We start from the raw sequence: 16547 nt of genomic DNA on the forward strand, positions 1-16547 counted from the left end.
AGCGGCCAAGCGGCATTTTCCTGCCTTGCAGGTTTTATATATATGGCCTTTTTTCCCTAATCGGTGGTGGACGCATCTACGAGCGCGCAGCTCTCTGAGGTGATGCTGTTCTTTCATGGTGGATTTGCGAGCATTGAGTAGTTAGTGCACTAGGTTAAATCAGAAAAAGGGAGAAAAGAGATGGCTGCAAGTTCCAGTTCTATGTTTTTTACTTTCTAGCATTCTAGTGTGTTCCCGTTCATCCTATACCCAGAATCCCAGATGGGAAACAGCAAAAGCAAAAAAGAATGGCCGTCAGCGTTAGCAGTACTAGTTAATTACTGAAAACACCGGCCAAATGAATTGCCTCTCAATTAAAAAACAAAAGAAAATGCGAATAGTTCCGCTAAAATTAAACATATTATATCACACGAGGATGTGAATCAATATACTAAAAAAACCGACCAGACGCATTGCCTGTTTAAAAACATAAGAATGCGCACGTTTCCCCTATAATGAAGTAGTATATACTCCTTCCGTTTTAAAATAAGTGACTCGAATTTGTACTAACTTTGTACTAAAATTAATACAACATTCTAAAATAAATGACTCAACTTGGGACGAGGGAGAATCACGCAAGGATGTAAATCTCAACAATTAAGGCGTCTGATCTGAGGCACAGGTGTCTCTCATCAGTATACTAGCTAGTGCTGTGCTGTGCTAGTAATTTTCACTCTATCTAAACAGGAGTTCCCTAGGACAAGGCCCTACCAACGGCAATTGGTCATGTAAATCCGGAAGAGTTAAACTGATCATGAGAAACCCTTGAAGCAACAAGGAGGCAGCTAGGTAGTTGAATTAGTTAACCAGAACTGGGAATGTAAAGAGTTCAACATTACTCTAGATTTATCAAAGAGATAAGTTATTCTAGGACCGCACATTTTGTCATTTACAGGCAAGAACTAGTAGATTACTGCAAACAGTTCCATAAAATAAAAGGCTTCTGATCAGTATAGTTAACAATATCCATGCATGGAAATACCTGAAGATCGAGTACAGTTTCAAGCCCATTGCAGAAACCAGCCAACAACAATAATTAACCTGATAAGCGATAGCAGAAACACACACAAGAAATGACGCGCAGAAATGAAACAAATGGAAGAGGGGAACTTCATGCCGCTCGGGCCAAGCTAGCTAGCCCATGCTCCTGCATCTGAATCGAGCGATCATAGCTTCAGGGACAGGTCAATCATCTCATCCGCAAGCTCTTCGTTGCCTCTTGCCGCACCGGACGAGGCTGCTCCCGAGCCCTGCTGGCGATGAGGAGGGTAGACCCTCCCCCCTCCCCACGCGTCGGCGGCGTCGGGGTCCGCTGGGCGCAGCGGAGCGCTGTCGTCATCGACGGCGGCCTTACCTTGATCTCCCGCCGCCGCCAACGACAGCGCCGTGGTGGCGTCCCGGCCTCGCCTGGCCAGGTTGCGCTGGACCTTGTGCGCGTTCTGGTGGCCGCCGAGCGCCTGCGAGCTCCTGAACTTCCTGGGGCAGTAGCAACAGGCGAACACCGCCTGGAACCTCGGCGGCGACGAAGGCGACCGCTGCAGTGACAAGCTGAGGTTGAGCCCGTCCTCCCTGTCCATCCCCCTCCCCATCCCCATCCCCATCCCCATCCCCCTCCCCATGTCCATGTCGCAACCGGCGCCGGGCGACAGTCTAGCTACCTCAGGTACAAGAGAGAACCCACAAATGAGACTGGAAGTGGATATACACAATGTGGCAATCAATCAGGCAGCTCCCTCCCCCGGAGAGGTGCCATGATATTATGGCGCGGCCGGGGGTGGATGTGGGGCTGCCCTGTCGGAGACCAAGCCAAACAGTGGAGACTCCATGGACACATATTTGCAGTAAAAACCAGCTATGAAACTGACGGCACTCAACGCAACGCCCGGCGCCCGAGCCTGACTGCCTGAGACGCTGCGTCCTGCACTCCTGGCGCATGCATGCTTGCCGAGGATGGTTAATCCGCGCCTCTCTTTCCTGGCCTGTTGCCTGGTCAGTGCTCTCGCGATCAATGACCACCCTACACATCTACTACTGATCTACATGTCCCCGAGCCGTTTCCGCCTTATAGCTAGCTTTCACCTCGGAACTGTTCGATGTGTATGTGCATGGCACTGTGCTGGCTGCGCTCCTATGCAGTTGCGGTGCAGCACGGGTCCAAAGGCCAACACGGGTAGGCTTTCATGGCCACAGACATGGCCGATGTCCTATTAGGAATGCACTAGATCAATCTACCTAGCTAACATTGATATGTACTGGGTACATAGCCCAGCAAAAGCCAAGCCCCTGATCGAACCATGTAGAGATATGCATCATTGCATGGGTATGTATGGTCCCTGTCTCCTCGGGCATGTGCTTTTCTAAGAGATCATTATGCATGTTCTAATGGAATACATAGTGTTTTTTCGGGTCTCAGCGTTAGGCATGTGATAGTATGTCACGCAGGATAAATAAACTAGAAAAAAAAAGTTTTACCTTGAGATTTTTGTTTTGTAAATTCTCTTAATTAAGATATCATATATCTTAGAAATGGTATCTCTCACCACATAATTAGGATACATCTAGTTTATAAGACGGCTTTATATATATTCCATGCCATTTAGAGAAGGCTAAAATATATTATACACAGTGGATTATCTCTTAGTGTTACCTTTTAACTACTGTTATTGGGCAACTGAAGCAATAACTCAAAAGCATGTGGATAAGAGAAGACATCTCATACAATTGATGCGAGGTCAGGATACATCATTAAACTTGTAGGTGTAGCGACAGAGATCGCCACGGAGATGGCTTTGGGTTGGTCCATATATTTGTTTTGTCAGGTTCGAATCTCCTTTTCTAAAAACAATCTCATGCAGCTGAATGAAATGCCTTATCTTTTTCTTAAGAGACTATCTCTTAGCTAAGACAAGTAAATGGTCTTTTTTCTCTCTTTTCCACCTCACAAATTATTCTACATGGCATCTCTCTAGGATAACACCATAGTATAGTTTTTGTAAGAACACATGAGAGTTAAATGAGGCCATCAACAACCATGGGAGTGGTTTTTCTACCATGCATATGGGATATTCCGTGCAAAGATCCAACATCCATACCCCATGACCCGGTTCAGCCACATATTCTTTGTGGGGATTTTGGACTTTACCCATAGACCCACATCCAACTTCAATTTTTAGTTTGTCCCCCAAAAAAAACTTCAAACATTGCAAGTCAATATACTAGAAATATAATATTTTTAAGATCAAGTTTTTGTTTAACATAAATACTTCAAATGATGTGGCATATTTGGAAAAATATCTCATTTTATTCTTTATGTTGGATATTATTGTTTATGCTGCACCAAAAAAACGCACATTATAGATCTAGAGTTTCATTGACCTGCAAAGTTCTAAGTTTATACAGTATTTTGTTAAAAAAAGCATGAAGTGGGGATGAAAGGTATTTTATTCTTCCAAACAAAATGGAGAACTGGACTACAATTGGTCCGATTCTTTGTAGTGAAGCCAGCCCATTCGAGTTCAAATCCTTGACTTGACATGAGTGATCGCCCTTTTTTGAATTTGTTTTAGGATTTACCTAATTTATTCTTTTAGTGGTAAGCAACATGTACATCAACAGCAAGGCGTCTGTGATGACTTTGTAAATCTACACTACCAGCAACCCACATGTACTAATATGAGGTTTTGATACAAAGATTGAATACAAGACATGAACTAGGGTTTGAGATGAGATGGTGCTGGTGAAGATGTTGATGAAGATTCGTCCTCCCACGATGAGAGGGTTGTAGGTGATGATGATGGCTTTGATTTCCCCCTCCCGGAGGGAAGTATCCCCGGCGGAATCGCTCTGCCACAGAGCAAAAGTGGTCATGCCCAAGTTCCGCCTCGAGACGGCGGCGCTCCGTCCCGAAAGTCTTATCCTTGTCTATTTTTCTAGGGCAAATGGGCTTATATACTAGAAGATGGGCACCGAAGGATGGCCAGGGGCCCCACAAGGCGCCCTAGTGCCTCATGGGCACCTGGTGGCCCCCTCTGGTATTGCTTTTCTCTAATATATTTTTATTTATTCCAAAATAAATATCCTTAAAATTTTAGCTCATTTGGAGATGTGCAGAATAGGTATCTCTGACATAGCCTTTTCAAGTCCGGAATTCTAGCTGCCAGCAATCTCCCTCTTCATGCAAATCTTGCGTATTAAGAGAAAAAAGGCATTAGAATTGCTCCACAAAGTGTTATATTGATTAAAAACATTATAAATAACCATAGGAAAACATGATGCAAAATGGACGTATCACGCACAACCACGCGCATGCTAGGGGCGGAGATGCCAGATCTATTGTACCTGCACCACTCTCCTCCGTAGATGGCCGATTCACCATGCGCACCATCATGCACCCGCCTCCCATTCCCCAGGTCTCAAAGCTACCCATATATGCATCGAGGTGCCGGATCCGCCGCACTTCACTATGACGCATGTCATGCGCCCGCTCTGGAGGTGGCCACTATGAAACTGATGCTTGTGTCACTAGGCTCCTTGCCCCTGCCTGCCTATACCGCCCACCAGATGGGACTGCAAATGCCATGCTCGCCCTGTGCCACGCGAGGCCGCCACAAGTCGCCACAATGCTCAGCGTCCCCAGATGCCGCATCCAATAGATTGGGCACCACGTGGGGGAAGACCCCACAACTACCACCACTGTGTGGGCTTTCCCCAATGGTGACCACCAATGGCGGCGATAGGGATGAGTAGGTTGGAGACTGCTGCTGGCGGGGCTCGGGTCGCCGCCCCTGTTGCATTCTAGAAGTAGTTATTTCCCATTCAAGTGCTTATGTTTCTGCCGGATTTCGGGCTCCGCGGATCCTTGATAGATTCGAACTCTGGGGTGCGTGCGAAGAACTCAACCTCCCCAGTCTGCCTGCTCGCCAATCTCACGGCCTAGCTCGATGAACAGGAAGGAAATGGGACACATCAGTTTACCCAGGTTCGGGCCACCTTGCGGTGTAAAACCCTACTCCTGCTTTGTGGTGGATTGGCCTCGAGGTGGGCTGAGGATGAACTAGTACAGTGGAAGAACAACCTCAGGAGGTCTGCTCTTATGTTGGTGTGAGCTGGTGAGGGTTGGAATGGGTCTGTCCCATCCTATGATGGTGGCTAAGCTATATTTATAGTGGCCTTGGTCCTCTTCCCAAATGATGGCGGGAAGGGATCCCACAATGGCCAAATTCGAAGGGAGACAACTAGTACGTCTTATCCTGACAAAAGCAGTCTTCGCCTAGAAAGCTTCTGGTTGTGACACCGTGGTGGGCTCGGCGATGACCTCCATCCTGCCGTCCTGGCGGTCTTGGTCTTGTTGCATGGGAATGGAAATCTTTGGTTGATTCCTCGGGACTCCGCGCATGGGTATGCCTCCTTAGCACCATAGAGGAAACTGCTGTCCTGCGCCCGCTGGCGCCCGGCTGGCCTTGGTCGTCATGTCTCACGTCATCTGAACCTCACGAGGTGAGGCTTGCATAGAGATCTCCGCTCCTCAGGAGCCGGCCTGAGCAGGCCGCTCCTTCTGTAGGTCGTGGTGTCGTCCGCCTCGCGACGGTCTTGAGTTTGTTGATGCTGAAGGTGGGCTGTACTGGGCCGTTGATGGAGCCACGCCGTGGGCCGCAGGCAGGCAAGTCTGGGTACCCCCGTTCCCAGAACGCCGACAGTTTCGGGTCAAGATTTCTCATCCGTCTCGCACTCGTAAGAATCATGAAGTATGATCAGAAGTCCTCGATCATGATCTCCATTCTTGTTGGATATTTTGACTGAGCAGCTAATTAATTTCACTTTGATTCGTGATATTTTCTTTCTTCTTTCATTATTTCCTTTTGCATCTTTTTTTTTGAACCCTATACTTGGAACCATTCTTTTCATGGTTCCCATTAGAATGTCATTCCTTCTATTCTACGAATCGTCCACAATAATTATCCCTTGATCAACCCTTTTCTTCAAAGACGGCCCCTTAGGGCCCGAATCACTAAAAAGGTGGAATATAAATTTTTTGGTTAATTTGCAAAAACCCGGGCGGGAACTGTTACAACAATCCCACAAGAAAGGCATAGCTGCCAGCCGAGCAACCCACAAGACCCACACACCGTCAAGGAGAAGAAACCATTGGGGTCGCCTGCAATGGCACCATCCTCACCTCTCCTCGAGCACACTGACTCTAGCTTCACCATGGACAAACCATCAAAACCCCCCCGAACGATTAGCACGCAAGAATGGTTCCGGCCAAAGCCAAACAGCTGGCCAAACACGTCGAGGACAAGACAGCTCCGACTTTGGTCATTAGTCTGTCAGGAGAAAGAAGTTCTCCTTGCACCAACGTAGCTAGACCAGTCCACATCAGCTCTTGTGGTGACTTATATTTTTGAATTTTTGGTGACTTGGAAATAGTTATTTCCCAGTCGCCTAAGGAACAACAGAACAAACAACTATAAGAACAACAAAATACAAATACAGCTAATTAGACCACTACCAATCTAAAACTAGTGCTCCTAGAAGTTTGTGCAACCCAATAGATGGATAAGCCATGGACCAAACATATCCTCTCTGACATGCAGATGTGCTTGAAACTCCTTATCCTAGCCCTCTGTGGATCACTAGCCGTGTGGTCAAAGTTCACAAATACGTACTCCTATATATATTAACCGCACGAATCCTATGCGCTGGCGGATATGTACTGGAATGTCCGTAGCTAGCTAACGGCGACACAGAGCGACTGCGCGCATGCGCGCGGAGACAGAGCAATGGGAAGGCGGAAACCGGAAAGGACAAGTCCAGAGCCCTGGCGCGGTACAACGTTGTGGAACAGTGGGGAGGGTGTGTACGATGAGGAAGTTAAGGTTGCACGGGAGGCTATAGGCCCAGCCAGTTGCCCGGGCGGACGGACGAGATCAGTCCGGCGACTGTTGCGGTGAACAGGGACGCATCACCCGCTGGGAATCCATGGACGGGCTAATTATGGAGACGAACATGGGCTGGTCGATCTCGTGGAGTCAGACGAATGCAGCATGCATAGGCAGCTAGACGGAGGGAGCCTCTTTTCTAGGGGCTATACGTAGTACTACGTCTACTGTGTCCCAATGCATGCATGCCCTTGCCTCCGTCAGATCACAAAATTCCGTATTCTCAAAAGTATACAAATCTGTTTGCACGTACAGGCCGCTATACAGTAGTACTGTCACATCGCACATGGGCACAACATAGATGTGCACGAAACGTGTCTCATACTGTATGTAGTAAGTTTTCCTTCACCTTTTCTAAAAAGCTACTCCCTCCGTTTTAAAATATTTTTCTTGTTTTTGTTCAAACTAAAATCACAAATATGAACTAAAACCACGACAACTATTTTGGTGCCGAGGGAATACGAGAGATACAGCCGTCATTTCCTGCCTGTTTACATTTTCTTTTTGGAAAGGAACACACGTATGGCTACCAGGAGATGATCATCCCACAAACAGCAGACCTTAATGAACGGCCACATGATCGACCCCTCGCCAACCACATGGTCGCATACATGCAGAAGGGAAGGAAATAGTTGGATATCCCCACCCATGAGGCCAGCGATGACCTGCATGAATTAATGTAGCAGCTACACGTACGTCCTGTTTGATTTCGCTGCGTTTCTGTATGCGTTTTCGGCGTGTATCCTTGTATCGACCCCCTGGGGGGTCTCACATGGCCGCAGCTACAGCTAGCGCTGCCGGAGTAACGTCGTACGTGCGTGCGTGCCGCTGGTTTAGTCCTGTCACCGTTCACAGTACGCCCTGTGCCACTACAATCTACAAGACGATGCTCCCAGCCGGCCAGGGCATGGCATGGCATGGCATGCAGCTGCTAGCGGCGAGACCTGATCAGATCAGAACGGCAATGTCACAAGACGATGTCGGATCGGCCCACTAAAGTGTAGAATCCAGGTTTTGAACGTACGCGCTGGCGAAAGTCGATTGGGTCGTCTCCGGCTATCGGCCCCCGATCGGTCGACACTATTCATATGACTCGTGTCTACAGCCGCAGACGATGTTCCGTCACGCATCCAGGCCCCGGCCGGCCGACCGGCACTCCTCCACTAGTGGAGTTATACTGGTTGTCTTTTTTACCAGTCGAGAAATCATGGGTCCAGGTTTTGTAATGACCGTTATAGTAGATCCGGCTTAGCCGGTGGCACCTTTCGACTTAGAGTAATTCCACCGGACTGACCCAAATGAATGACAATTTTGTCCTTTTTTGTCTGTTTGGGTGGGCAAGATGGACACGGACGTCCGCTTTCGCGTTTGGTCGGCGCGTGTGTCCAACGCTGGCCCGATCCATTTTGACGGCGCTAGAAAAAAAATGCATGCATATTTAAAAAAACATTAATTAAACATTACAGCCGGCCACGAAGGCCCACGAGAGTCCACGCGTCCACATTAGCATTTAAAAAAAATAAAAACAACCTAAACTACGAGGTGGCACGCTGCCCTAGGCGTCGTCGTCGTCCTCCTCCTCCTCGGGGTCGATGAGCGTCAGCGCAGGGCCGGGAACGCCGTGTTCCAGGCGGCGGCGATGTAGGCCGCGGGCAGCTGTTCTGACGCGGGCAATGCCGTCGCGGGGGGCTATGCGGCCACCTGTGCAGTTGTGGCCTGGCGCGCCTCCTTCTCAGCCTCGCGTTGCTCCTCCTCGAGGTCGCGCTCGAGTATCTCCTCGTACTCGTCGTGACGGCGCTCCTCGGCCAACCGTCGCTGGCGCCACATCTTGAGGTACGCCGCCTCCTGCGCTGGCGTCGCCCCCATCCAAATCGGTGGCGCGGACACCCACTCGCGCAGTACTCCCGTCTAGGAGTAGCGCTCGATGGGGGACCGCTCCGGCTCGGGCTCCGGCTATGGCTCCGGGTCGGCCTTGACGCGGCGTCAGGAAGGGGACGGCGGGGCCACCGGTGGCATCACGCAGTCGCCGGCCGCGGAGAGGGCAATGGCATGCGCCGCTCGTCCTCCTTGCTCACGCGGTAGACCGCCGCAATGGCCGCCTAGTAGGCGTCCTCCGTCGCCTGGTCCTCCTCGCGGACGACGAGCGGGGGCGGCGGCAGGCTGCGGTCGACCTCGCGCATGCCGTGGCGCCTCGCCTCCTCATGCTCGAAGGCGAACCACCTCTTCCAGTTCGGTGAGTCGGAGGCATAGGTGGCGTCATGGCGCTGCTCCGGCGTCAGCAGCGCCCGCCGGTGCCACACCTCCTCCGTGTGCGCCCTAGCTGACCACGGTGCCGCCAACACTGGGATCCTCTCTAGATCCAGATGCTAGTCGTGCGGCAGGGTGACGTCGGGGTACGACATAGACACGCGGTGCTGCCAATGCCACTCCGCCTGGTGCACTAACACGTTCACACGCTGCCTCTACCGGCAAGCCGGCGGCGGCGAAGGCGGGAGGAACTCTGAGGGGAGAGGGATGGCGGGGGCCTTGCCCTTGGCCTTGCTGCTGCCGGCGCCGGAGAAGAGCCCCATCTCGCTGTGGTAGTGGTGGCTAGGGTTTGCCGGCGACGGTGGAGCAGAGCTGGATAGATGTGGGCGGCCCCGCCGCACGGTCGGCTTAAAAAAGGACGACTGCCGTCGCGGACGCGTGGGCCCATGGTCATAAATTAAGCTGACCGCATGGGCAGCGGGCAGTTGGGCGGCTGCCAGGTGGGGACGCGGCAGACGCCAAGAAGGCGCGCGTGGCGTCCGTTCTGCGTCCGCGCCGACGCATTTGGGGCGCAAATTTGGGCCGCAAATGCGTCGGCGCGGATGCAAAGCGGACGTGATTTGGGTTTAGGTTGGCGCATTGGGCCGCCACTTTTGTCCACACCGACCCAAACGGACACAGTCGGACGAAATGGATCGCCCCATTAGAGTTGCTCTTAGGACACCCAGAAAATGCTACAAAACATATATAACACATATGTAGCCGCTAACAGCATCTATAACCGGACCCCTCAATCCCTGACTCTACACTAGGGTAGACGGGTTGGTCACTGTCCAGTCACAAAAATATCATCGAACCAGGCCCCTCAAATCGGCCCTATGCATTCGGCCTATTCGGCACCCTCCATATCCAGTTCATATGTGGGGCGGATATGGGGATGTCCAGATGCGTCTACCACGTCGGACTGGCGGTAGGTTCCCATCCCAAATCTCTTCAAGAGGTCCCCGACTTAGCCCGATCTTCCCTCTTCCTATCCTCTTTACCGCCTTATTCGTACAACTGTCAATGTAGTTCCGCCACCACTCTAGCTCCGATATCATTCCCAACCCACAACATCGCCATCGGAGGGCCCAACCCACAATGTCGACCGTTGTGTCGCCATCGGATGCCGCACCGATATGTCCAACTCCCCCGGACACACACATCCACTATGTGTGTTTGGTGAAATGTTCGAGCAGTTTTATTCTATTTGTTTGCTCATTTGTAGGCAAAGGATGGATTCATCATCGGATGATGAGTATGTAAACAAAGATCTTAATGGACTAGATAATACCCCACGCATTGCGGCGGGAATTTGTCAAAATATATTTCAATGAGATCTGGGTTGTATGAAACATTTGGCAGAGAGACCGATCTAGGTTATATGTCTCCTTACTCGGTCACGGTTCATCGCTGCAGAGAGACCGATCGACCAGTATGTACGTACACGTTCATGACCAGACAAACAACCCAACGTACGGTTCGACCCGGTGGGTCCCAGCTGTCAGGGAGGATAAGGAGGCACTTCCTTGCGTGTGAAGATATAGCTGGTGAATCCCAGCTGTCAGGGGGAAGAATAATTTTTTTTGCCCGTAATATGGACGCACTTCCTTGCGTGCGAAGATGTAACTGGTGGATCCCAGCTGTTAGGGGGGAAACGTTTTTAGGCCCTTCTAGTAGGTCCCACTGTTAGGTGGAGGAATCATTATTTTGCGTGTAATAAGGAGGCACTTCCTTGCTGTGGCCATGGACCCAGCTGTACAGTGGCTCTTCCGATGGAAGTCGTTCCTTGACCATGTTGAGCAGGCCGCGCTGTGAGCACCAAGGCGGTGGACGACGGCGAGGCCTAAGATGGGAACGTTCTGGAGTCGTGGAACAAGGGGTACTGGAGACCCTGGCCGAGGGGAGCACGAGGGATTGGTTCGGCTGCCTGGTGAGGTTGCCTTCACCGAAGAATAACAGAAGGTGTGGGTGAGTACATGTATGACCTAGTCATCGTTGGGAGTAGGGTGGCGCGTGCGAGGTCTGCGCGGCAGCACAGCCGGCCACGGGAGGCAGATGTAGGCGCTCCTGTCGGCGATGGTTTTGGCGGCTGGAGCAAGAGCAACTAGATCAGAGACTGAAGAAGCAGGATGGTCGTTGGATGTCAATCCAACTACTACAGCTATCAAAATAATTTGTTGACTTTTTGTTTTAGACCATTAAATTGTTTTGTTCACTAAATGGACAACATCTTGCGCAGGCTTCGTCTAGTGGGCCAACAAAGTCAGCTTTGAAAGTTGTGGCGGAATTCAGCCCATTTATTTAGGTTTTACAACCCATTTCATTTTGTTTGCCAATATATCTATTTCATGGGCTTTGACTAAAAAATAATCTATTTTTCTGGGCTGGGTAAAAATAATAATAGCCGATTTACTACTTATGATAATTTATAGCACACTTGATTATTTATTTGAATACACCTATTTACTGAGCTGGGTGAAAAATAATATTGCGTACATGCAACACATTTATCATTTTTGATAATTTACAAGCCATTTGATTTTAGTATAAATGGACCCATTTTGGGGATGGGTGAAAAAACAATGATGGTCTGGACTGAGCATTTATTATAAAAAATAATGTTGAGATACGAACATTATTAAAAAATTAAGCTGGGCTTGGTAATCTTATTATATAAAAAATGAACTGGGCTCTGCATTTTATTAAAAAAACATAGGCTAGGCTACGCTTATTTTAATATCTTGTGTACAATTATCGGTTCAGTTGCATTGCTGATGTTCAACAAAAAAGGCCTGTGTAGTACAATACAACTTTACATGTCTACTCAGCCCACATTCAATAACGGCTAAAAAGACCTAAACAAGGCTTCTGTACAACTTTTTAAAGTCACTGAGCTCAATTAATAACTTAATAAAAAAATTAGAGTACAGTGGAACCTAATTAAAAGCTGTCATGAGCGAAGAAATAATTCAACGGGTCCCACTTGTGTGTGTGCGCGCGCATGTGTGTGTGAGAGAGAGACCCATCGGTCGATGCTCATAAATACATCTTTCAGCCATATGCATTGCTAATGCTCAGTAAAAACTTATATAGTTAACACGTCATGTAGAACATCATAGCACACTGAATTTGCATACAAAAATTTCACGCAAGCGGCACAATTAGGGTGGAAGCAATGGATCGCTACGGGTAGGGCTATATTGAAACCAACGAACTCGTACATAATGGTTCATTGTATTTATCAATGACGGGGAAATATCTTGAATGTTGTGCAAAGAAAATAGACAGTCAACACAATAAGTTCTCCTAGCACATTGAGTTGACGTACACCCATTTCTAAAAAAGTTCAGGTACAAAAATAGAACAAGTCACATCAAAGTACTGGCACATCAGTGCTTCACACCAATAGCTTGGATTTAACTAGTATCTGAGAAGGTTCAGTTAATACCTCAAATTAGAGCACATCCAGGCAGCCAGCCCTTCCTCTTCTTTCAAAGAAGTAGTGTCCTCCGCCGCGAGATGGAGTAGGCCCTGTGCCATCCATCGTTCCGAGCAACACGAGGAAAGTCTGACGTTGACTCCTGTAATGGACGTCGTCGGCGGACCCTGGCAGCAGCGGCGGTGGCAGGACTTCGATTGATGGATTGACCACTTCTTGGACATGCACGAACACTTGATACAGGTACATCCCTAACGTGGTCTGCGGCGGGCATGGTGGCGACGAATAGTACAACCCCAGTTTCTGCACCAGTATCTTCATCCATGCCATAACCGTCAGAGCCTAGCTGTCTCGAGGAACAAACATTCTTACAAGCTCACCTCCAAAGTCATTGATAAGCTCATTTATGGACTCACTGTTCCAAACACATCGAGGCAATCCGTGGAAGGTAAGATTTGTTAAAAACTCAAACTCAGAGGGCACCGAGCCCCATCCTGCACTAGTAGAAAAAGGGTCAAACGTGAAGCACATTAGTGCCGGTTTGAATTTGAGCCGGCACTAATGTGTGCATTAGTGCCGGTTCCAACGGCTAGCCGGCCGCTCTCATTAGTACCGGTTCGTGGCGAACCTTTAGCACCGGTTCGTGCCACGAACCGGTACTAAAGTGAGTGGTGGCAGGATGTTGTCAGTCCGGGGCCCCTCTAGCACCTTTAGTACTGGGTCGTATCACGAACTAGTACTAAAGGTCGTCCTACATAGACCCTTCGTCCACCTGAGCTCGCTCTGTTCTTCCCCTTTCCCCTCTCCTCTCTGTTCTTTTCCCTCTTCCTCTCAAGCTCATCACACATTTTGCCCAAAATTTGTCAAGATTTGAAGGCCCCCATCCATTCAAATGATCACAAAGGTTAGCAACTTTGTCCTTTCATCTCTCATTGCTAGATTAGCTCGTGCAATGCTTTATATAGTGATTGATTTTTGAGTTTAGTAATTTGGGAGGAATTATATATATGTGCTAGTATTTGATTTATATGCAATTTGAGGTCAAAAATAACACTTAGTTTGCATATGTAGGTGTGGTTTACTTAGTACCTTCTAAATCTCCGTCGTAACCACCGTCGATCGCTCGCAACGTCCCGTCGCCGGCACCACCTTGTGGTGAGCCTCTTGTTCATGAAGTTTTATATAAAAAATTGATGTTTGTGTGATTTGGATATATATAGTTACTCGTATAATTATCTTACCCATATGTTGTTTGTTATACATAGTGCCATGGTTTTGATATCCGTCCCCGTCGGCCCTCGTCCGGGTTATGATTCGGATGTGGTATATTCTCTTTTAGAACTATTCATTGCATTTCGTGTTTATGAAAAATTATGCCCATCAAGTTGACATAGATATTTGTATGTAGGAGGTAGTTGAACCGGAAATTCCAACCGACCCTATTGTCGAGATGTTAAATTTAGTTGAAAGAGAAAACAAGGATTTGAAGGAAAAATTGAAAAGAATTGAGGGGGAGAAGATGGAATTGGAGTTGCATGTTGCCGATGTCGTCGATGATCACAAGATTAAGATGGAGAAAATGCGCTTGAAGATTAGAAAGATTAGAAAATATTCCATTCATAGTGAGGCTTGGTATCATTATGCTGTTGGATCAATTGTTACCTTAGTTGCGATCTTGATCGCATTTGTTGTTGCATTTAAATTCTTTAGCTAGAGAGTTATTTGTTTGTTGCATTTAAGTGTTGTATGTTATTTATTATGAACTTTATGTATTGTATTAATTTGGTGTTTTCGGTGCTGTGTATTGAAGATGGGCCGGCAATGGATGTACGATGACTGATGCTGTCCCGAGTTCATTAATGGCGTGCGTACTTTTCTGCTTGCGGCTGAGGCAAACAAGCGGGCGGATGGTTTTATGCCTTGTCCATGTGCTGGCTGTAAGAATGGTCACAATTACTCTACGTCAAGAACCATTCACGTCCACCTGTTTGAGTCCGGTTTCATGACCCACTATAATGTTTGGACCAAGCATGGAGAAAGAGGGGTTATGATGGAAGACAATGAAGAAGAAGAGGACGACGACAGCTATCCTGGCCATGGGTTCCCTGAATACGATGATACAACAGTGAGGGAAGAAGCTGAGCCGGTAATGCGGGAAGAAGCTGAGCCGGCAATGCGGGAAGAAGCTAAAGAAGAGGCATCGGATGAGCCCGTTGATGATCTAGGTCGGGCCATTGCCGATGCAAAGAGAAACTGCGCAAGTGATTTGGAGAAGAAGAAGTTGCAGCGCACGTTAGAGGATCAAAAAAAATTGTTGTACCCAAATTGCGTAGGTGACAAGAAAAAGCTGGGCACCACACTGGAGTTGCTACAGTGGAAGGCAGAGAATGGTGTATTTGACAAGGGATTTGGAAAGTTGCTGGTAATGATAAAGAATATGCTTCCAAAGGACAACGAATTGCCCGAGAGTACGTACGAAGCAAAGAAGGCTGTCTGCCCTCTAGGGTTAGAGGTGCAGAGGATACATGCATGCCCTAATGATTGCATCCTCTACCGCGGTGAGTACGAGGATTTGAACGCTTGCCCAGTATGCGGTGCATTGCGCTATAAGATCAGCCACGATAACCCTGGTGATGTCGAGGGCGAGCGCCCTAGGAAGAAGATTCCTGCCAAGGTGATGTGGTATGCTCCTCTAATACCACGGTTGAAATGTTTGTTCCAAAACAAAGAGCATGCCAAGGCGATGCGATGGCACAGAGAAGACCGTAAGAAAGATGGAAAGTTGAGAGTACCCGCTGACGGGTCGCAGTGGAGAAAAATCGAAAGAAAGTATGGGAAGGAGTTTGCAGATGATGCAAGGAACGTATGGTTTGGTCTAAGCGCAGATGGCATTAATCCTTTTGGGGAGCAGAGCAGCAACCATAGCACCTGGCCTGTGACTCTATGTTTGTATAACCTTCCTCCTTGGTTGTGCATGAAGCGAAAGTTCATTATGATGCCAGTGCTCATCCAAGACCCTAAGCAACCCGGCAACGACATTGATGTGTACCTAAGGCCATTAGTTGAAGAACTCTTACAACTGTGGAATGGAACAGGTGTACGTGCGTGGGATGAGCACATGGGGGAAGAATTTGACCTAAAGGCGTTGCTGTTCGTGACCATTAATGATTGGTCTGCTCTCAGTAACCTTTCAGGACAGACAAACAACGGATACCGCGCATGCACGCACTGTTTGGACGATACCGATGGTATATATTTGGCTAATTGTAAGAAGAATGTGTATCTGGGACATTGTCGATTTCTTCCGAGCAGGCATCCCGTAAGAAAGAAAGGCAAGAATTTCAAAGGTGAGGCGGATCACCGGACGAAGCCTCGCCACCGTACTGGTGCTAATGTACATGATATGGTCAAGGATTTGAAGGTGGTCTTTGGAAAGGGTCCTGGTGGACAACCTGTTCCGAATGACGCTAACGGATGCGCACCCATGTGGAAGAAGAAATCTATATTTTGGGACCTGCCCTATTGGAAAGACCTAGAGGTCCACTCCGCAATCGACGTGATGCACGTGGCGAAGAATCTTTGTGTGACCCTGCTTGGCTTCTTGGGCGTGTATGGGAAGACAAAAGATACACCTGAGGCACGGGAGGACCAGTAACGTATGCACGGAAAAGACGGCATACATCAGGGTCATGCAAGCTACGCTCTTACCAAAGAAGAGAAGGAAATCTTCTTTGAATGCCTGCTCAGTATTAAGGTACCGTCTGGCTTCTCGTCGAATATAAAGGGAATAATAAACATGGCAGAGAAAAAGTTCCAGAACCTAAAGTCTCATGACTGCCACG

The 16547-nt window shown here is 48.5% G+C and overlaps 1 protein-coding gene across 1 annotated transcript; it reads right to left on the reverse strand.

Moving 5' to 3' along the window:
• Positions 1-969: 969 nt before the first annotated feature.
• Positions 970-1764, reverse strand: LOC125541766 (uncharacterized). Its single transcript, XM_048705101.2, has one exon. The coding sequence runs from the start codon at positions 1662-1664 to the stop codon at positions 1206-1208; it is 459 nt and encodes a 152-aa protein (XP_048561058.1). The 5' UTR covers positions 1665-1764; the 3' UTR covers positions 970-1205.
• Positions 1765-16547: the final 14783 nt, after the last annotated feature.

The sequence above is a fragment of the Triticum urartu genome, chromosome 2A, assembly GCF_056163025.1.
Source record: "Triticum urartu cultivar PI428250 chromosome 2A, HENAU_Tu73, whole genome shotgun sequence".
Taxonomy (NCBI): domain Eukaryota; kingdom Viridiplantae; phylum Streptophyta; class Magnoliopsida; order Poales; family Poaceae; genus Triticum; species Triticum urartu.